General features: G+C 33.6%; 2 protein-coding genes and 1 long non-coding RNA gene across 7 annotated transcripts; 2 read left to right on the plus strand and 1 right to left on the minus strand.

Moving 5' to 3' along the window:
- Window positions 1-8,391: 8,391 nt before the first annotated feature.
- Window positions 8,392-11,989, plus strand: LOC133311710 (receptor-like serine/threonine-protein kinase SD1-8). Of its 3 annotated transcripts, none has more exons than XM_061512800.1 (7): window positions 8,392-9,758; window positions 10,095-10,199; window positions 10,344-10,534; window positions 10,632-10,842; window positions 10,978-11,215; window positions 11,302-11,449; window positions 11,528-11,989. In XM_061512800.1, the coding sequence occupies exons 1-7, from the start codon at window positions 8,411-8,413 to the stop codon at window positions 11,813-11,815; spliced, it is 2,529 nt and encodes an 842-aa protein (XP_061368784.1). In that variant the 5' UTR covers window positions 8,392-8,410; the 3' UTR covers window positions 11,816-11,989. The 3 variants fall into 3 exon arrangements, with proteins under 3 accessions (XP_061368784.1, XP_061368783.1, XP_061368785.1); XM_061512799.1 differs by having other exon boundaries at window positions 8,392-9,743; window positions 10,032-10,199; XM_061512801.1 differs by having other exon boundaries at window positions 9,748-9,888; window positions 10,032-10,199.
- Window positions 11,990-12,065: 76 nt separating this feature from the next.
- On the minus strand, window positions 12,066-15,751 carry LOC133311719 (uncharacterized). The gene is made up of 3 exons (XR_009751584.1): window positions 15,471-15,751; window positions 14,072-14,169; window positions 12,066-12,317 (listed from the first exon to the last, which is right to left on the minus strand). It is a non-coding gene; the product is annotated as an uncharacterized LOC133311719 (long non-coding RNA).
- Window positions 15,752-18,673: 2,922 nt separating this feature from the next.
- On the plus strand, window positions 18,674-22,259 carry LOC133311713 (receptor-like serine/threonine-protein kinase SD1-8). 3 transcript variants are annotated; one of them, XM_061512807.1, is made up of 7 exons: window positions 18,674-19,972; window positions 20,225-20,420; window positions 20,492-20,651; window positions 20,775-20,985; window positions 21,124-21,361; window positions 21,446-21,593; window positions 21,683-22,259. In XM_061512807.1, exons 1-7 carry the CDS (start codon window positions 18,694-18,696, stop codon window positions 21,989-21,991), a joined length of 2,541 nt encoding a protein of 846 aa, XP_061368791.1. In that variant the 5' UTR covers window positions 18,674-18,693; the 3' UTR covers window positions 21,992-22,259. The 3 variants fall into 3 exon arrangements, with proteins under 3 accessions (XP_061368791.1, XP_061368790.1, XP_061368792.1); XM_061512806.1 differs by having other exon boundaries at window positions 20,225-20,392; window positions 20,479-20,651; XM_061512808.1 differs by having other exon boundaries at window positions 20,231-20,420.
- Window positions 22,260-22,291: the final 32 nt, after the last annotated feature.

Here is a 22,291-nt window from a genome sequence, read left to right on the forward strand (position 1 = left end):
ATAGATTTAGGTTACTATACAATCTTTTAAAAAAATTCAGATAGTTTCACATATTTAAATATTAGTTCCTTGGCGGCCAATAGACTTTAACAATTCAAAATTATAATAAATAATGTTTTATTAAAAATAAATAAATTAATAATTTAATGGGTAAAACCCCTGCAAAATATAAAATTTAAATAAAAAAAATATAAAATTAATATCTTAACACTAGGATTGAAAATAAAAAACTTAAAAATATAAAGACTGATATTGAAAAAGCATAAATGAAATTGTAGGATTAATTATTTAGTTTCACTAACTTTTATTTCAATATTATGATATATATGATTGAATGTTAATTTTAAAAAAAAAAAAAATTCAACATTTAGAGACAATATTGTTTTAATGAGAAACTGTACAAATCAAAATATAACTTTAATACAATGAAAATGTGTGAAATTTGAAATTTCAGTTTAAAATATGTTTATATAAAATATCCCTGCTGAAATATTGAACAGTTAAGTTTACATCGTATCCAACATCGATTTTAGGTAATCAGACTTTAACTACACCAACTTTTGTTTTCGAGACAAGAGTTTAAGTAAAAACAAAGTTACATCGAGAAAGAGGGAAGAGGGGCCAGAGTTTGAAAATTCTTACCACAAATTCAGCTTATTGGAGGCATTACAGTTTTATGATCACTCTCGCTAAATATTTCAATATTTAAATGGATTTTCTCAAAGGGAGAGGGAGAGGATGTGCAGTGGACTCTTCGTCAATGAGTGCTGGAAGATGTTGACCGCGCCAAATACTTTTTGGGTTTTATTACTCTCATTCAACATAAGATAGATATCTTATGTTGTAGAGAGAAAATAGGTGGGTCCCACCATTACAAAAAAAAAAAAGAAAAAAAAAAGATGGGGCACGAAAATCGAAAGGAGAGAAAATGAGAGATGATATCTCATGTTGAAGGAGAGTAATATTTCCCATACTTTTTACCTAACTCTCTAACAGTAAAACATATTATAATCATCCATTGGTTTCTAAATAAATAGAGTGTTGAAAGTCTCGATACCACATTCTTCGTTTCTTTCTTTCTATCTTTCTTTCCAATATCCCTCTTTCCTTGCATCTACAATCTATATTTTCCATGAACATCAACATGTGTGGGTGGGCCAAAACCAAAAAACGTCAGAAATTTTTAGGAATATTAAATACGAGAGTTTCTTGGTTTGCGTTAAATATGAAATGTGACACTTTGTAATTAAATTAATGGTGATCTCGAGTTCGAGTACCAATACGTATATATGTTAAAAATTTGATACGAATAGCTTTATCCCTTGTAGTTCTATCAAGGTTAATCCGATTTAATTCACGGATGATTTATTAAAAAAATTAAAATGTCACCTCATTGTAATTAGTAATTGGAAATAACTTTGTGGTTAATTTGCAAAATTTTGAATGAACACCATCGTTAAATTTTACTTCAATAATAAAAAAATTGTGTAGAATCAAAAGGTGGGTCACAAGAGATTGGGAGGTCAAGTTTAACTATACCACAAGAGAGAATAATGCTTGCGCAAATTGGCTCACAAAGGCTGCACTTGGAGGAGTTTCTGGTCTCCAAGTACTCATGCACCGTCCTAAAGAACTGTTGCAGCTATTTGAAGCTGATTGTAGTAATTTAGTTTTGTCTACTTCTGATATTTCTGTGTAATTTTTTTTTTCTTGTGGCTTCCGGTCCCTTATGCTTACCAAAAAAAAAATTGTAAATGTTGTGCCAAAGCATGGGCCACTCTATTACCTGAAAATAAACTATAGAAAATCATCAATCCAAGAACGGTGTTGAGACAAAGCATGCTGGGCCACTCTGTTTACCTGAAAAGGACCTGAAATAGCAGGGCAGCCCAAAAAACCACAATGTCCAACTAAATTAAAGTCAAAAAAATAAGATTTGGAGGTGTTCATGTTATTTGGTCACAATCACTCATTGACGATGAGATAAGAGAGAAAAATATATGATTTTTAAATAAATGAATGCGATCAAATAACATGATCATATAACTACTTTTTTCATATTAAAGAATCCAAATCCATAGAAGTACCAGGTTAGTAGCAAAAACTTCAGCCAACTTTGGACCTATGCCGTTAGGAAGGGTCCAAGTTGCATTGCCAACTAACATCCCCTGCAAATCGCGTGCCTGCTCAACATAGATCATCCCCTCTCACCCATGCATCAAAATTGAGCTTCGAAACCCCCATTGATTATTTTTTATTACGAGATCGTTCAACTAATATTGCTTCAATATGACAAAGACTGTAATGATTTTTTCTTGTTGGGATATACAGACTTTATTGTAATGATAATGTAACACCTATCCTGCTTCGCCTGAACTTTGATCATTTTTTTTTCATATTAAGTAATTGTTAGAGAATATTATAAATTATTAAAAAGGTCATCATCCAATACCTTAAGATTTTGGATTGAAGTGACTCTTAACATAGTATCAGAGCTTGAGTAACTACAAGTTCGATCCTCACCGTCCCCACTTTAAAGTGGAATTAAAATAAAAGCATAAAAGGTAAATCAAAAATTGAATCTGTGCAATATCCATCCACGCTTCTAAGCTAACGGACTCTTGCACGAGGGTTGTGTTAGAGAATAATATAAATCATTAAAAAGGTCTTCATCCAACACTTTAAAATTTTGTGTTGAAGTGGGTCTTAACAGTAGTAGATTTTCTTTGAAACAAAAAAAAGTGAATTTAAAAATAAATAATTGCAACTTGCAAGCGGTGGACGTCAGACTGAGATGTTGATAAAATTTTCACTTATGACATCTAAAATTATTATTTTAAAATCTGTCTCATAATTATGAGACATATTTATTTTACTTTGTTTTTATAATGTCAACTGTAATATATTACGAAATTGATTATTCGAAAATTTTAATTTATTTTAACCGAATCGAATAGTCTGTGACTCTGTGGAGTCAATAGTTGTTTCTTTACGCGTGACTCGTCATTTAATGTTTAAATTGTAAATCTGTCCAATTATGTATTCGGAATAGCATATCAATACCCCCGTTTACTTTGACTTTTCACTATCAAACTTGAAGTTAGCCATTCAGAATTGGTGAACTCTTCTGAATTCCAATGACGAGCATGTAAATTGAACTTGATATTCTACTGTCCTATGCTTCATTTATGGTGCTCTTGAAGGCTGGAAATAAAAACACATTTTGACGCCATAAACATAAAACGAATCATCTTCCAACGACGGTCCACAAGGTGCAAGAGTCTCAATCTGCAAGTTCAACGCACGTGCTTCCCTTGATAGCCAAATAAAGGGAACGTGTAAAGGCTATATTCAACTAGTATGATAGGACAGCTTTGCTTTCGACTTCGGTTAGTGAATTTTTATTTATTAAGTTATATGTAAATTACGGAAAAATGTTATATATATAATTCTTATTTATTTATAAACTCTTACAAATTATACTATATATTACTAGTAAGACACTCTAGAATGAAACTTTACTAGTAGCATATAATGTAGTTTGTAAGTTTATATAAAATTTTTTTTTGTCAATATAATCTTCTTCGTAAATTATACTATAAATCTTTATTGAGGCTTAATATGTTTTAACCTTAAAATTACACAACCTCTCATCTCTTAAATACTTTGTTAAAAAAGAGAGTAGAGATATACTTTAAGGGAAGGGTTATTCTTATTACTACAAAAATTTATCACTCTTATAACCAACTTAATCACTGTTGAATCAGAACTAAATCTAATGACTTACAATCAATCTTTATAATCCTATTTTTTACTCTTTCATTTTCTCTTATCTTCACCTTCTCTCTAGGCTTGAGAACTCTCTTTCGACCCTTTCTCTTCTCCCATCAAAATTCATTCCAGTGGTCATTGATCGTTTTCGTTGATTTCCACCATCTCATCTTATTCGCAAGATTGTGGGGTTGACGCCAAAAAAATTGAATTTGAAATGCAAGTAATGATTTTTATTTTGGTTTATATGCTTCTTATAATGCCCCTAACCCGTTTAATTAAAAAAAGCATATGATTAAATATTTAATCATGCATAAATGGGTTAAATTAAGTAAAAGACTTAATTAAATAAATTAGGATTACTTTTGATGTAAAAAGTACAGTCAGTGAGATTTCTGAGGTAAAAATGGGTGTAGGAAAAATGACTAGGAATGCAAAAATATAATTGCATAATTTATGAATGATTATATGTAATTGAAATTGTGAGTGGAGGGTAAAAAAATTGAAAGTATAAAAAATCCCCTTGGAGCACCACACCAAGTTCGGCCATATTGGGTATTTAGGGGTTAATGTGCCAAAATAATTAAATTAAATAATTGTGAAAGTTTATATGTATGTGTATGTTGAGATTTAGGTATTAAAGTGAGAATACCAAGTGGAAAATCCATTGGAAACCCTCCTTATGAATTTCAATCACTAGGGTCTTATTAGGGATGATTATGTTAAAAATTATTTTGATGATGTGGTTAGGTCCTAATGCATGGCTTTAGTACGATTTTGAAGTTAAATGGTTTAAGACATAATGAGAAGCACCTTAGCTCCTTTGTATGTTTTGCAACGGCCTTGTGAACAAAAATAGACAAAGTTAGGCTTAAAATTGTTATGAAAATATATGAATAATTACGGACTAAGTGTGGATTCTAGGAACTATTGGTTGTGTCAACTATTTGATTTAAATCCCTAGCTTTTGCTTGTTGTGGTTACGGCCATGTAGGCTTTGTGGGGGGCTAGGAATTGTTAAAAATTATAAATGGTATTTTAGAAGCTTGGTTGGGTTATTTTAGGATCCTATGTGAGTAGGAAACCATGAGGGTGCTTGTGGTACATGTAATCATCCTGAAAATGGTCTAATAAAGAAATTGAGAAATTATGGTATTGACTTGTGTATTGGCATAAATTTGGCAAAAGTGTAAAAAATGAAAGTAAGCAATAAAATGTATGCCTCGTTTAGATTTCATGGCATTGTAGCATTTTATTGATTTTGTTTTGAATTCTTTCTCTAGGTGTGCCTAGGGACAGAGAGGGTTTGAATTGCCTTTGGAGCTAAATAGGTAACTTGTATTACAAGTGAGCAGATTGGTAAAGTTTCAAGAGGTAAGCTCTATGTTTAAGAAGTCTTTTCCTGCTTGAGTGCTCCACCATGGTTAGTGAACTATGGTTGGATTGTATGATTGTTTTTGATGCTTTGTATAGATGCATTCATATAAAGATATTTGATAATATGATATGATTTATTCTGATGTGATTTCTGTATTGATCTTTGGCCATTGATTGTATTGTACTCTAATGTCCGCTTGGGGTCTTCCCTCGGGACTGACGATGTACGCCTTTGATATGTCTGGTTTCGCTTGGGGTCCTCCCTTGGGAACACGTACGTTGATTTTCGCTTGGGGTCCTCCCTTGGGAATGATTACGTACGCCTCTGATAAGATATGTATATATGTATTTATTTAGTGATGATATCTGTTATATGTTGCTTTGTATACTCTGTATCTGACTCTCATGCAGGAGTGGGCCCAAGGGTATGAAGAATTCTCTATAAACCTAGAGCTTATTGAGATTTGTTATCTCACCCCTTTGTGGGGACATCATTTCAGGTTCTCAGATTCCCGGTGAGCCCTCACGAGGCAGGGACACGACCCGTGGGTAGAGGTGCCGCGACAGACTGGATTTTGAGTAGCTGTAGGCTACTGCCAATTTGGAGTGTATTTATGTTGTCTCGTATTCCATTATTTTGTGGATCATGATGTCAGATTCTTTATTTTGTATATGGCCTGTATATGATTAGTACATGTTTTCTGTTTTGATGCATGTACAATTATGTATTTAGGCATGTTTATATTACGATGTAGTATTCAGTTATATGCTTACCTGTTGGATTTGTGTGCTGTTAGACATAGTGGCACGGAGCCAAGTTATGCATGCGCCCTTGGATGGATATATAGTCCTATATAGATATCTGGTATTCTGAAATCATATATGGTATAAACTGTTTATCAGGAACCCTTGAGAGTGAGATTGGCAAATCTCCAGTTGTCCAATTTACAGAGATTACTTTGCCTGATTTTCGTCTTCGTCAAATAAGAATTAAATTAGGAGAAGTATACAATGTGAGATATCATGTGAAAAAGAATTAAAGAAAAAGAAAAAGTTAGCTCGTAATTTCGTAAGTTAAGTCTTCTGCTGTTTCTGTTAAGTATCATATGTATATTAATTGAATCGGCTCGAGACGGAGATGTTACACTTCTACATTAATGAAGAGTTGTCTTATGGCATGATTATTGTGCATTTCAGGCATAATGAATCAATCCTTAAAAGCTACCTATAAATATCATGAATTGATTTTGTTGGCCTAATGATGCTAGAGATGCTTATCCTGTTGATTCACGAGTGAAAAGCATGGAAAAGACGAATTTTTCTAATAAGGAAATAGAAAATGAGAATAAACCTGCAATTTTAATAGAATGAGAGAGACAAATTTACAAGTCTATCATGTGCAATTGGAAGACCTAAAGAGAGAATGGAGAGAGGGTTGTTAGACCTAGAGAGAAGATGAATGTGAGAGAAAATAAAAAGGTAAAAAATTAGGATTATAAAGATTGATTGTGAGCCATTAGATTTATTTTTGATCGAATAATGATTAAATTAATTATAAAGGTGATAAATTTTTATAGTAGTAAGTATAACCCTTCTCGTACTTCAAACACATTAGCTAACATAAAAAATAGGACAAAATCATTTTATCTTCATGAAATATAGACCTTTCTTAACATAAACCTTGATGCTTAGTTTTCATTGAAAATGTTACCAAGTTAGATTGAAAGGAATATAAGACACGTGCATATCATGTAACATTATCATTATAAAAATGGAAGTTATTTTTTTTTAATCATGAACTCCATTTAAGTTTCTCTATTTATCACTTAGCATCTTTATATTTGATTTAAAATGTTTTGAATTTTCAATTGATTTAATTGAAAAAGTAACACTTTCACTTAAAACTAAATTATATGGACAATAAGTGAAAAATAAAATCTGGGAAATAAGATGAGAAGGGCTATATATACTTCAAAGTGATAAAATGTATTCAGCCTATAAAATATCGTTTGGGTTTATTTATTTATTAAATGAATGGATAAATATAAATATGTTAAACTTATTAACCTATACGTGAGATCAGCTTAAAAATTTAAAGCCTTATTTGCTTAATTCACAAACATCTCGTTTAAAAATAATAAATTAGGTTCATTTAATTATGTGAGTTGAGTTTCACAATTTAAAAACTAACTTACTAACTAAGTTAAAAATAAATTAGGTTGACTAAATTATGCAATTACGTCTTACAATAGAGAACTAATGATTGATATCTTCTATTATAATTTTCTCTATTACATTTTTAAAAAAAGAAGAAGTTATATTTACGATCTATTGTTATTGGATCAAAATTAAAACAATAGCTCTCACTTTATACCAATTTATAACTATTAATTTAATTTTGATCCAACGAAAATAAAAATAATTGTAAGAAAAAATAATTTGTAAGTATAACCTCTCATTTTTAAACATTGTGTAAATATAATGTATACAAATCCCTTAACTTTTGAATATAATAGTAAATGAGGATTTTATTCTTATAAGTTTACATGTTTTAAAGGTTTAATTGGTTGTTTTTAATTTGAAGCATGAGGTTTACGTAATCCTAACTAAGTGTGGGATATCAGTGAGAGGATTTTATAATTTGTGTAAGTTCAAAAGTCGGGCTTACCATAACACCATTGAAGAAACAAAAAAGATTTGAAAAGTTCTTGTGTAAATTATCCAATAAAATGATATATATGTTTGAATATGTTGTTTATAATATATTTATTTTTCATTTATTTTTTTTGTGTTTGGATTAATTTATGTGTAACCAGACGCCGCCTATGTGGACTATCTTGTGTTACTTGAAAATTCCGTTGGAACCAAAATGCGTAATATGATTGGTCAACTCTGAACTATGTTTTTTTCGAATGCCATCTAGAACTAGAATCTGCCCTACCTATCACAAATACAGCGTGTATATATATAACCAGTTCATCCGATTAATTTGGTTGGAAGCACTATTTTATTTATTTTTTAATATTGCATTAACTGTGCAAAAATAATTTTAGCATAATCATTACCTTCTTGTTCTATAATTCTATTTGCCCTTGTTCATGCATAGTTGACTTTCCCTTAATGTTTGCAACTACATAGCCAACCCCAAGACATGGATTAGCTGTACAAATAATCAGAAGTCAAAATAAGTTAAGAACCTTCTTCACATTATTGAAAACTTAAAACACCAATCAAAATAATATCTGGGATATGAAGAAGTCTAATGGTCCTCCATGGCTCCATCCGATTTGAGGAACAACTCTTGTCTTACCACTGCAACATGAGAGGTTCTACAATCTTCCATATATTCTTTTTTTTTACCTTCGCTTTTCTCGCATTCTTTTTCATTACTGTACTCTCCGTTGATACCTTAACTGCAACCCAATCTCTTGGAATTAACCAAACCCTTGTGTCTCCCGAGGAGGTGTTTGAGTTTGGATTCTTTAATGAAAGCAGTTCCAGATGGTACTTAGGTACATGGTACAAGGATATTCCTGATAAAATAGTGGTTTGGGTGGCAAACAGAGACACCCCACTTGAAAATTCCAAAGTAACTCTCAAGATTGGAGACAGAGGAAACCTGGTTCTTCTTAATCAAACAGGTTACTCCATATGGTCATCGAATCAAACCACTGCCACAAACCCAGTTCTTAGGCTTTTGGATAGTGGGAATTTGATTCTCATAGAAGCAAACGAGAAAAATACCAACAACTATCTATGGCAGAGCTTTGATTATCCAACAGATACTTTGTTACCAGGCATGAAGCTAGGTTGGAACCTTGACACTGGCGTGGAGCACCGTATAACATCATGGAAAAGCCAAGATGATCCATCAAGTGGAGATGCTTATTTCAGTCTAGAATACCATGGGATCCCTGAGGTTTTCTTATGGAACAAAAAGGAAAGGGTCTTTCGAACTGGACCATGGAATGGTGAGGTGTTTGGTGGAGTACCAATACTAAACACAATTGCTGTTCTTAATGATAGAGTTGTTGCTAATGAACATGAGGTGTATTACATCCCTTCAACGCTTAATCAATCTCGTTTATCCAGACTTGTTGTGAATTGGACGGGTCAAATTCAACGCTATGCATGGATAGAAAGTAGTCAAAGTTGGAGCAAAGTATGGTTTGCACCTGCTGGCGATTGTGATCATTATGGAGCTTGTGGTCCATTTGGTATATGTGACTCAAATGCTTTCCCTGTATGCAAGTGTATTGAAGGGTTCAATATCAAGAATCAGCAGCAATGGGATTTGAGAAATTTTTCTGATGGGTGTGCCAGGAAGACAAAATTGGAATGTGGGAATGACAAGTTTTTGCACAAGATGAACGTGCAGTTGCCAGATACAACATCGGTGTTTCTGGATAAGAACATGACAATATCAGAATGTAAAAATATGTGCCTGAAAGATTGTTCTTGCACTGCCTATGCTAATGCAGAGGTTACTAATGGTGGGACTGGTTGCGTGATGTGGAATGATACTCTCTTGGACGTGAGGCAATTTTCTGAAAGTGGCCAAGATCTATTCGTCAGATTAGCAGCTTCTGATGTAGGCAAGTTTCTTTCATGTTTTATTATTCCCTTAAAGACTAGTTTTCTTATTTATGGGTTTTAGTTTTCTACTCAGCATTGTTTTTTGCTACTAGATTAAGGGGTAAGAACTTCGGCTAATCCTGAAGTGATTTCGTTTGATTGAAGGTATAGCTACCTTGCTTGATATCTTAATGTCAGCAAATTGTATTCAATACTTGGCTAAGATATATACGTTTGATTAGGAAGAAACCTACACTTAGGTCAAATTTAATGCAAATGTCTATACTAAAAGCTCTTTTTCTTATCAGATGACAGCGGGACAGGATTTGTTGGTGGGTCTGGCAAGAAAAAGAATGTAGGAAAGATTGCAGGCCTTGTAGTTACTGTAGCTATCGTAATTTTGGGAGTGAGTATATTCATTTTGTGGAAGAAGAGGAAATTGCATAGTATATCACAAGGGAACACGGAACAGAATGGTAATACACTATTAATGACCATCATCAAATGTGGATACTAAATTTTCCTTACCATGCTACTTAATGTGTTCTTCTCTCCTTATTCTCTAAATTAGGTGATCCTTGCTGCTTCATATAATGTTTTAATTGTTCTCTCTAAACCAGTTAATTTTGATAGAGGCCAGACAACGCTATCACCTGTGGCAATTTTTTCAAATAACATAGAACATTCAGATGAAAGGAACATGGATGACCTGGAGTTGCCATTGGTTGATTTTAATACCATAACAATGGCCACAAACTTCTTCTCTTCAGCGAATAAGCTTGGAGAAGGAGGCTTTGGAAGTGTTTACAGGGTAAATTTCTTTTTATTCAAAATACTACTATCATTGAATCTGTCACAAAGCACCCATTAACACCTAACACTGACACAACTAAATGTGGCAACCGCAGGGTAGGTTGGCTGATGGCCAAGAAATTGCTGTGAAAAGGTTATCGACAAGCTCTGGACAAGGAAGTCAAGAATTCAAGAATGAGGTCAGATCAATTGCAAAGCTTCAACATCGAAATCTTGTAAGACTGTTAGGTTGCTGCACTGAGAAGGATGAGAAGATGTTGATCTATGAGTACATGGAAAATAACAGCCTAGATTCTGTTTTATTTGGTGAGTTATTTTAACATTATGCAGTATGCACCTTCCAACTTATCAATGCTCCTTTCCAAAGTCTGGCTGATTGTTGTTAAAAAAATTGGATTCAAATTGTTGAATTTATGATAACGAATCAAAAACATTTTCCAGACAAATCAAAGAGTTCCTTGCTACACTGGCCAATGCGCTTCTACATTATATGTGGCATAGCCAAAGGGCTTCTTTATCTCCATCATGACTCCAGACTTAAAATTATCCATAGGGATCTCAAGGCAAGCAATATTCTTCTCGATAGAGAAATGAATCCAAAGATTTCAGATTTTGGGATTGCTAGAATTTTTGAGAGTGATCAAACTCAAGCGAATACAAAGAGAGTTGTTGGAACATAGTGAGTAGTACTATCTTAACCTCTAAATTTTGCTTAAAATACCATGCACAATGACCTCATTATTAATATATCCTTCTGATATGCAGTGGCTACATGTCACCTGAATACGCAATGGGTGGATTCTTTTCAGTGAAATCTGATGTTTTTAGTTTCGGGGTTCTAGTTCTAGAGATCATAAGTGGCAAGAAGAACAGAGGATTTTATTCCTCAGATGACCTAAATCTTCTTGGATATGTAAGTGAAAAAGCTAAGTTTACTAGAATGGTGATCATTTATTAACACTAATGGAAATTTTATTGTGCATTGTGATAGGCATGGAGACTCTGGAAAGAAGGGAGTGCATTGGAACTCATAGAATCATCATTTGCTGATTCATATTCAGTATCTGAAGTTCTAAGATGCATACATGTTGGCCTCATATGTGTCCAAGAACGAGCAGAAGATAGGCCAACAATGTCTTCTGTGGTCTTGATGTTGAATAGCGAAACTGCATCAATGCCACAGCCTAAACACCCTGGTTTCGTCCTTGGAAGGAGTCCCAGTGAAACTCATTCTTCTTCAGTTAATCAAGTCACAGTTACAGTGGTAGATGGCAGGTAGGTAATTTAGTCTGGCATAATCAGGCACATACATTTAAGTATCAAATTTTATATTTTTATTGATTTTGAATTGTACTAACCATTGATATTGAAATGTATATAAATACACAAGGTTAGTTCCAAATTGAGAATCTTTATTATGCATCTCAAAAGTGCTAATGCTTATATTCAGTAATTTGTTATGCATCTCAGTAGTCCTGTACTCTCAATACTCCGGAAAGCTTGGAATGAAAGACAAAACAATCCTAATGAAAGCTCACATGCTCAATAAGTGCATGCAAAAGCAATGTCATTAACGATTAACATGGCTTAATTATCAATAAATATGGCAGACAACATACATATAACACATTAAAAAAAGGGAAACAATGATATAATTATAATATCCTATCGTGAATTACTTGCAAGTAGCTAGTACAGCAGATTGAATATACCATGTCTACAGCAACACCAACGTGTTTGAGCATGCGCGTAAGTTGTACTTCATAGCTGAGAATGATATCCTGCAAGAGATTAACCATCTTCAACTAGCCACCCAAAGGCTTCATGTTCAGACCAAACAATATATATACATTATGTATATGATATGACCCCACCTTTCAAGCAAGAGAAATAAGTGGGCTGGAGAATCATGCTGAGTCAGCAAGTTTGTTAACAAAGAATATTCTAGAGAAAGCTAAACAGAAAACAGTTAGGGGCTTGGACATTGGCTGGAAATTCATAGTATAAATAGGAGTATGAAGGGAAAGTCTTGGTATCTGGAATCTATGGGAACTATTGGGATCCTTTTGGATATTGGGAGAGATCAACACCTCTCGAATGTGTTGAGCTTAATTTTCCTCTTTTATCGTAACTGTAGTCAATAGTAGAATTTGCCTTGTAATGGAGTTGATTATCTGTTGTTGTTGTTCTTCTTTCATTTTTGGATTGTAATTTCCTTTCCATATAATATAGAAAATCCAGAAAGTGTTCTTTCTGGGCCAAAATCGTTGTTCTTCTTTTCTATTTTTGTTTTTCTCTGATCCGATTCCTATCAGTATAACATCCTCGTCTCGAGCTGGTTAGTAAATATACATATGGTACTAAAGCACAACGTAATTTAAATGCATAAGCAAAAGTCTTACTTTTAAATTCTACCGTTAACCTATGTGACTTAATGAACAATTTGTTTTTCTTTTTTTTTCCTGATGTATTTTTCCATACTTAATCTTGTTGTACCGTTCCATACCAATACATAGTTCTTCTTATTAACTTCTCAATCCCTAACCATAAGCAATGGTCAATGACCATCAGGGTATGAGAACAAGTACCAACCCTGACAGAGTCAAATAGACATCTCCTCTCTAAACTGGACAAACTAGGAAATTAAACCCCACACAGTAATCATATCCTGCCCATCAGAAAAGTCCGGCACAATTTATACATATACAGATAGTCCCTACAAGGACATAGGACCCATCCATGGGCTCAATCACTATTGGCTCCGTGCCACTACGCATCTTATCATCTACGCATCTAACTAAATAAATACATACATATATGCCTGAGATGTCAAATGTACATACATCAAGTATGAATAAATCTCTCAAAAGATACAAGCCATATACAAAATGATTGGTCATACATCATGACCCCAAAAGAATAAACTACAGTCTCCAAAAAGAAAGACTATAATATTAAATCCATCTGCTCCTCTAGCCCTGGGCAGGCTCCTCAGCCCTAGAGGGCTCTCCAACTGTCGGTACACCCGAAACATGTCCTCAAATGAGGGGAGATAAACTATCTCAATAAGCTCAGGGTTTATGGAGCAGTCTCCACCCATAAGCCCACTTGCTGCATGAAGGGTTAGATACAAAGCATAGTATAACATCATATACATATCATATTCACATAAGACTTCCAAGAGCTTGAGTCCTCTAGTGGAAGTCTTAACAGAACCTTATGAGGGCTTGGGTCCCCCTGAAAGATCCCACATGATAATCCGAAGGCTTGAGTCCCTAAGGATCTCATGCATTGAGGCTTGAGTCCCTCCGCATGATATACTCTCATAGGCTTGAGTCCCTCAATGAAAGCGTATACATGACATTGTTCATTGGTTATGAACCACAAAGCAAACACATCATCTTACATATTTGTCTACATGAATGCATTTATACTAGGTATCTAACATTAAATCACACAATCATCCATACCATAGCCCCATTGGACCATGGTGGAACATACAAGGAAGGAGAAAGTTTCTTAAACATAAGCTTACCTCTTGAAGATTACACAAATTGCTTAGTTGTAACGCAAGAAAGCTAAGTACCTCCCTCCAATGCTTGATCCTCCAACACAATATCTATAGGCACAAACCTAGGGTAAGAATCAAAACCAACTTGTCATTATATAGGTCATATGTCAAGCATTACATACAAGACATCAACACTATAATGATTCCTTAATTAACATATATGACATTCCAATTGGTTAAATTCCATTTCATCTTTGTCACACCCTTACTTCACATATTATTATGCCAATTATATGCCAAACAATAAGCCATTGCTAATTATTCCATAACTTAACAAATAGGACCCTATAATGTGATTTCTTGTTGGACAAGCAACCACTTGGTTCCACACACTCACTTACCCTAAGAATGGTACAAGAGTACCTCCTAGATATTTCTTAACAATTAATTAAGCTTCCGATCCTAAATGGCCCATATGGCCGAACCATACCCCTTAAGGGTACCACACACTCACATGCCCTCAATGTTACAAACTAAGTCATTTGATACCAATTCACTCAAGGACCAAGAACTAGTCTCTATGCCAAGTTATACACTTCACTTGTTCCACAAGTTATTGTCAACTTGGTGACCTAAAGGTCCATTAAGGATTCCAACGATTCAAATATCTCATTAGCAAGTTTAATTACTCAAAGCTAGCCTAGTTGTCATACTTATCATTCAAATAACCCTAAAACACAACCATATCTCAATTCTTCCCTTTGAAGGCCGAAGCACACATACAAGGGTCATAGGGTTTTCATGTTTTCCAATGACTAATTAATGAGTCTAAACACCTTAACTAGGCTCACAAGTCACACATCATGAACATTATCTAATTAAACACACTTCCTCACCTCTTTTCCCACACACATTGCCTACATGGTGTTTTAAGCCATTTTCACACTTTTACATATTCAACAACTAACCAAATAAATCCAGTAATCCCAGTAACATCTAGGATATGTTCACCATCATTTAAATAATTCAAATCACAATTCCAACACACGTTTTCAAGTGAGGGTCAAAATACATAGGGTGAAGTTCATAGGGTTTACCAAACTTTCTTACTTTCAACACTAGTTTATGGTTCATTCCACACCTCAAACATCAATAGACATCTTACAACATCAAAGCATACAACCATTTATAAATTTTCCATATCAATACTTCACATTTCAATATGTTATTTTCGGTCCAAATATGAAAGATACCAAAATGATTATTTAAACCACTTTTCACCAATCATTTTATCTCATAAGCATATTTTCTCAAATTAGCCGTGTCCAAATCAAACTCTACTACTAACATCTCATATAAATTTTTTCATGAAAACCCGAAGTTCATCCACAAGTATTCAAGCAATTAAAATAGGATTTCATACCTTAAATGAGTTCCTAGGCACCTAAGCTTCCATCTCTAAGCTTGAAACCATCAAAATACACTCTCCTTAATTTCGCATGAACAGTACCCGCGGGTTTAGAGGGCTGAAATCTCCTTCCCAAGAGCTTCCCAAGTGAACTATCTTATAGGTTTTGTTCATGAGGTCAAGGGCTACAAGTTTGGTGAAGGTCACTTGGCTTGAAAGTGCCCAAATCAAGAAGCAAAAATTTGTGTGTGTGTGTGTGAGAGAGAGAGAGAGGTCGCTGTTTTCCACAGGGGAGAGGGAAGAGGAGAGTGAACAGTGAGGTTTTTAAAATATTTATATTGACTTTTACCTACTAACTTATGAAAATTGCTATTAATTCTTAGGTTTACACTCATTAAAATCTTAATTTTTTACTAAAAAAAACTTAATTTTTCTTACTTAATCCAATTTAAATAATTTTATTTCCATGATAATAAATTTTGTAAAGAATTATAATAGTACATCACAATTGAATTTAGGTCAATTTTTATATAATTACAATTTGGTCTTTAAATTTTACAAAAGTTATAATTTGATCCTAAATAATTCTAATAATTATTTTCATGGTTGTAATTTGTAAATGACTTGTTTAATGTATATTTAATTTTTTATAATAATAATTTTATTTTTTGAGTTTTTCGATAAAATTATACAGTAAAATTTTATCCGATAAAATTTACTATTTATATTTTTTTCCAAAAAAAATTCAAAATTCGTAAAATTGAATTAAGGATAAAATTTACTATTTATATTTTTTTCCAAAAAAAAATCAAAATTCATAAAATTATATTCTTAATTCAATTTACCATTTTTATTATCAAAACAATTTTTGATTATTTATTTTTCTTGTTAGGGTTATTATATTAAGTTCCTGAAGTAAACTCTTTTTCTATATTTTAATTCAATTTGTTCCACCCTCCGCTGTTTCAGTTCACCACATGAAAGGTGGATAACAAATCAATGGAAGCATTTGATCAAAACATATTTAAAGAACAAATTCATCTTACGCAATACTTCACCAAAATGTTACTCTTCATCAAGTTTTTTACCTAAATGGCACGTGAACAATGTTATTTTTCAATCTGCCATAGGGGTAAGTTCGCTACCCGGTGTAGCGAACTCTGTTTGCTGACGTGTCACGTTTTTAGTGGACATCAAGTTCGCTACACGGGGTAACAAACTTGATTTTAACCAAGTTCGCTACCCAATGTAGCAAACTCCTAATTTTTATTATTTTTTTATTTTTAATTTGGTACTTGTTATTCACTATAAATGTGACACGTCAGCAAACCGAAGATAGCGAACTTGCCCCCCCGTAACAGATTAGGAAATAACACTGTTCGCATGACATTTAGATAAAAACCTTAATAAAGAGTGATATTTTGATCAGTGTTCCCCTTCCTGGGCACTGGCTTACAAGGAATCAAGGATGTCTGAATATTTCATATCTCCGTTGGTTAGATCTCAATCTGCTAGTTCCACCCATTCGCTTTCCTATGATAACAAGTTCAGAGATTGACGTGTTGGGGAACACATTGGAAAAGGATGATTTATCTACAGTATACACGTCCTTGAAATTTCTATAAGAAGGTATCCATGTTCTAATGACTCATCATCCGTCCAATTGGAAATAATATATAATGTAGAAGTCCCAATGGTCCTCGAACATTAAGTAAATTAATTGACAAAATTGCTATCATGGTCAGCATTCGACCCAGTTTCTCCTCGTGCCTTCTAGAATCTGGTCCCGAGCCACCTAAACAAAAAAGAAAAGAAAAGAAAGATTAGTGTTAAAAATGAACTATTATTTCCTTCATTAACGGCACAATTTGGCATTATTATTACGGAAATGATGCTCTACTGCCGTAGGAGAGCACAATTGTTTTCTACACAAATTTATTTTTTGTGTCAATTAATTTTTTTTTCTTTTATAATGTATAATGTGAGATTCATATTTAATTTATCTTTATTTTTTTCTCTCATGCATCCTATAACATAAGAAAATATTTATTATTAAACCCTTTTTATTAAATTGTCTCTTGACACCATCACTGGCAGTCAGGCACTGCGTAGATGACTTTGAATTGAGATTTTTTTTTTCCTTTTTTTTTTTTCTTGTAAGTAGAAGTTAAGTCAAATAAATTTTTATAAAAGTTTATATAACAAATGAGTTTTTTTTTTTATAATGTAGAAAAAAATCAAACACCAAAAGCTCCTGCTAAAAGTTTTTTTTTTTTGTTTAAGTTGTATTAACTTTTTTTGAAATATATATTTTTTTTAAATGAATAACTTTTAAGTTAAAAATGTTATATAATCATTAAATAACTTCTAACTTTATTCTCAGGAGGCATTTGGTATAAGAAAAAAAAAATTATTCCTGAAAATTATAATTCTTAGAAATATGATTGGAAAATAAATTTATTAGAAATGTGACTAAAAAACTGTTTGGTATGTTATTGGCTAAAGTTTAATAATTATATATTACTGGAAATGTGACACCTTCATTATTTTTCTTTTGCATGAATAAACATGCACCGGGAACACAAACAGAATCCTCTACTTTGCTGCAGCCAAAAAAATTGAAAAGAGCATAATTCACACATATATTTGCAATCAATGGTATTCTAGATTGAGAGAAGTGTGTGAAAATTAGAATTCTGGAAGTATAATTTTCTATAAAAGAATATTTTGCATTTCCTTATACCGAATATGGGAAAATCAGATTGCCAAAAGTAGTTTTTAGCTAGAAAAAAAAAATTGCAAAACAAGCTCCAGGTATGGATTTCTTGTTTAAATGAGATGTATAATGCTTACTGATACATAGCCAACCCAAAGAGTTCGGCGAGTTTTAGTAGTCAATAGTCTACGATTACATTTCATTTGTTAACATTTGATAAAAAAATTTAATATAAATGAAAATTAGACACATAACTTAATACAAATTATCTAAAAAATTTAACACTAAACAAAACCTAGTTGCTTAACGTTTAATAAATTAATTCTTCAAAAACACACTAAATTCAAAAGGAGTCATTTTAACTTTCATGAAATTAAAAAGAAAAGAAAAATAACAAAGACTTGTAGAACTAGGAAAATTTCAGGCGAGTCAACCTAAATATATAAAAAAACTTGGTCATTAAGAAGCCTAATCTAATTCTTCATCTGCTTTGAGGAACAATTCTTGCCTTAGCACTGCAACATGAGAGGTTCTATTAACCTCCATATCTACTTCTTTTGGAGCTTCACTTTATTCAGTTTCTTTTCCAATATTGTAACATCTGTGAATACCTTAACTGCAATCCAATCTCTTGAAATTAACCAAACCCTTGTATCTCCCAATCAAGTGTTTGAGTTTGGCTTCTTTAGACCAAGCACCTCTAGATGGTACTTGGGTATATGGTACAAGGACATTCCTGAGAGAATAGTGGTTTGGGTTGCAAACAGAGACACCCCACTTGAAAATTCCAATGGAACTCTCAAGATTGGAGACAATGGAGACCTTGTTCTTCTCAATCAAACAGGTAAATCCATATGGTCATCAAATGAAACCACTGCTACTAACCCAGTTATTCAGATTTTGGATAGTGGGAATTTGATTCTAATAGAAGCAAACGAGAAAAACACAAGCAACTATCTGTGGCAGAGCTTTGATTATCCCACAGATACTTTGTTACCAGGTATGAAGCTAGGTAGGAACCTGGAAACTGGCATGGAGCACCGTTTAACATCATGGAAAAGCCTTGATGATCCATCAAGTGGAGATTTTTCCTACAGGATGGAATATCACGGGCTTCCTGAATTTTTCTTAAGGAACAAACAGATCAAGGAATATCGAAGTGGGCCATGGAATGGTTTGATATTCAGCGCATTACCAGTTCTGAGCTCAAATTTTATTCTTCAAGATAACATGTCTTTCGATGCAACGGAAGTATACTACTTCATTTCAAAGGTCAATAATTCAAAGCATACTAGACTTGCAATGAACTGGACAGGTGAAATCCAACGCCATGTATGGGTAGAAAGCAGCCAAAGTTGGAACAAATTATGGTATGCACCTAATGATGAATGTGACAAATATGTTAGGTGTGGTCCATTTGGTATCTGTGATTCAAGTGCTTTCCCGGTATGCAGCTGTATTCAAGGGTTCCATGCAAAAAATCAGGTGGAATGGAATTTGAGAGACTTTTCTGAGGGGTGTGTGAGAAACACAGGACTGGATTGTGGGAAGGACAAGTTTCTGCGTGTGCAGCATGTGGAACTACCAGAAACAACGATAGTTTTTGTGAACATGAGCATGACACTTAATGATTGTGAAGATATGTGCATGAAAAATTGTTCTTGCACTGCTTTTGCAAACGTGGAGATTACTAATGGAGGGACTGGTTGTGTAATGTGGACTGATGAGCTCTTAGACATGAGGCAGTTTGCTGCTGGTGGCCAAGATCTTTATGTCAGATTAGCAGCTTCTGATGTTGTAGGCAAGTTTCATTAATGTTTTTATTCCCTTATTGACTAGTTTATACTTCATATTTTTGGGTTTTAAGTTTCCTACTTTCCTTTTGGTATTGTTGTTGGTGACTAAACTAAGTAGTAAAATATTTGCTATAGATGTGATTGAGTATAATGTCCACAAATTGTGTTCTGTAATTGGTAATAACTCTACACTAGGCCAAATGTCAAGTAAATATCTCTAATTAAAGTTTCTCTCTCTCTCTCTCTATCTCTCTCAGATGAAGATCACACAGGATCTGCTGGTAGCTCTGACAAGAAAAATAATGTAGGTAGGGTTGTCGGCATTACAGTTACTACAGCTACTGTGATTTTGGGAGTGAGCATGTATTGTTTATGGAAGAGGAGAAAATTGCAAAGTATTTGGAAATGGAAAACCATACAGAAAGGTATTACAAAATTAAAGTCCATCATTAGGTACTGATGTGATATGTTCCTTCTTGTTCTGATTCATATAATGTTTTCCTTGAACCAGAAGCTTTTGATAGAAATCAGCATCCTGAGGTAACATTTAGAGATCCCTCAGGTGAAAGGAATATGGATGACCTGGAGTTGCCCTTGTTTGATTTCAATACCATAACAATGGCTACAAACAACTTCTCAGAAGCAAATGAACTCGGACAAGGAGGTTTTGGCTGTGTTTATAGGGTAAATTTTTTAATCATTGTTTTTAGTACAGTATTATTTATATTGCTGTCATTGTATATTCTCAAAATCTAAAAGAAGCTATTACACACTTAACACTTACACAAGTAAATGTGGCAATAACAGGGTAGGTTAGTTGATGGTCAAGAGATAGCTGTGAAAAGGTTATCAAAAACCTCTGGGCAAGGAATAGAAGAATTCAAGAATGAGGTCAAGTCAATTGCAAAGCTTCAACATAGAAATCTTGTACGACTGTTTGGTTGTTGCGTTGAGAAGGATGAGCAGATGTTGGTCTACGAATACATGGAAAATAACAGCCTAGACTCTATTTTATTTGGTGAGTTATTATTTTCTTTCTGGCTCTGCACCTTCAAACTTAAAAATGCCTTCGTGCCAAACATATATGGCTGATACTGGACTATGATTTATATTTAAATAATTGATATTTATCAGAACTATTGAAAAACTATTCCAGACAAAGCCAAATGCTCCTTACTAGATTGGCAAATACGCTTCAACATTATATGTGGAATAGCTAGAGGGCTTCTTTATCTCCACCAAGATTCCAGGCTTAGAATTATCCACAGGGATCTCAAGGGAAGCAATGTTCTACTTGATAGAGAAATGAACCCAAAGATATCAGATTTTGGGATGGCTAGAATTTTCGGCAGTGATCAAACACAAGCAAATACAAGGAGAGTTGTTGGAACATAGTGAGTACCATACTAACACCTTAATATTCTTTAAGATGCCATGCCTGATGACCTCATTGTTTATATATCCTTATATATATGCAGTGGCTATATGTCACCTGAATATGCAATGGACGGGCTCTTTTCAGTGAAATCTGATGTTTTCAGTTTTGGAGTTCTGGTGCTAGAGATCATAAGTGGCAAAAAGAATAGAGGATTTTATTTATCAGAAGAGTCAAATCTTCTTGGAAATGTAAGAGAAAAAGCTACATTCAATGGAGTGTTAATCATTTTTTTTTTTTAAATATCATCTTCTAACAAGAGATTTATTGTGAATTGCAGTCATGGAAGCACTGGAAAGAAGGGAAGGCATTGGAACTGATAGATTCATCATTTGCTAATTCCTATTCAGCATCGGAAGTTTTGAGATGCATACATGTTGGCCTCATATGTGTCCAAGAACGAGCAGAAGATAGGCCAACAATATCTTCTGTGGTCTTGATGTTGGGTAGTGAAACTGCATCAATGCCACAGCCTAAAAACCCTGGTTTTGTCCTTGGAAAGAGTCCTACTGATACTGACTCTTCAGCTAAGCAAGAAGAATCATACACAGTGAACCAAGTCACAATCACAGATGTAGATGCTCGGTAGGGGAAGAAATATAACTGCAAATTTCACTTTGATGATTTTTGCTTCTTGTGTTTCACTACAATTTTTTTTTTACCACTTTGGGTCTTCTCTACTATCTTAGGTTTACACAATGAGCACCTGCACACAAAATTACCGCAACATAAATTGTGAGAACTAAGAAACAAAAGAAAACTCAGAATTTTGATCCAACAGCATAGCATATAAATACGAACATTTACTAAGAAACCTGCATTGCAGTCATTTCCTGTACATCAGATGATTCTCTCCAAACCCCGAATTGAAAGAAATTCTCAAGTAGTT

This window comes from Gastrolobium bilobum, unplaced genomic scaffold (genome assembly GCF_033153095.1).
Source record: "Gastrolobium bilobum isolate Gb01-03AN ecotype WA unplaced genomic scaffold, APGP_CSIRO_Gbil_v1 utg16495, whole genome shotgun sequence".
NCBI classification, from domain to species: Eukaryota; Viridiplantae; Streptophyta; class Magnoliopsida; order Fabales; family Fabaceae; genus Gastrolobium; species Gastrolobium bilobum.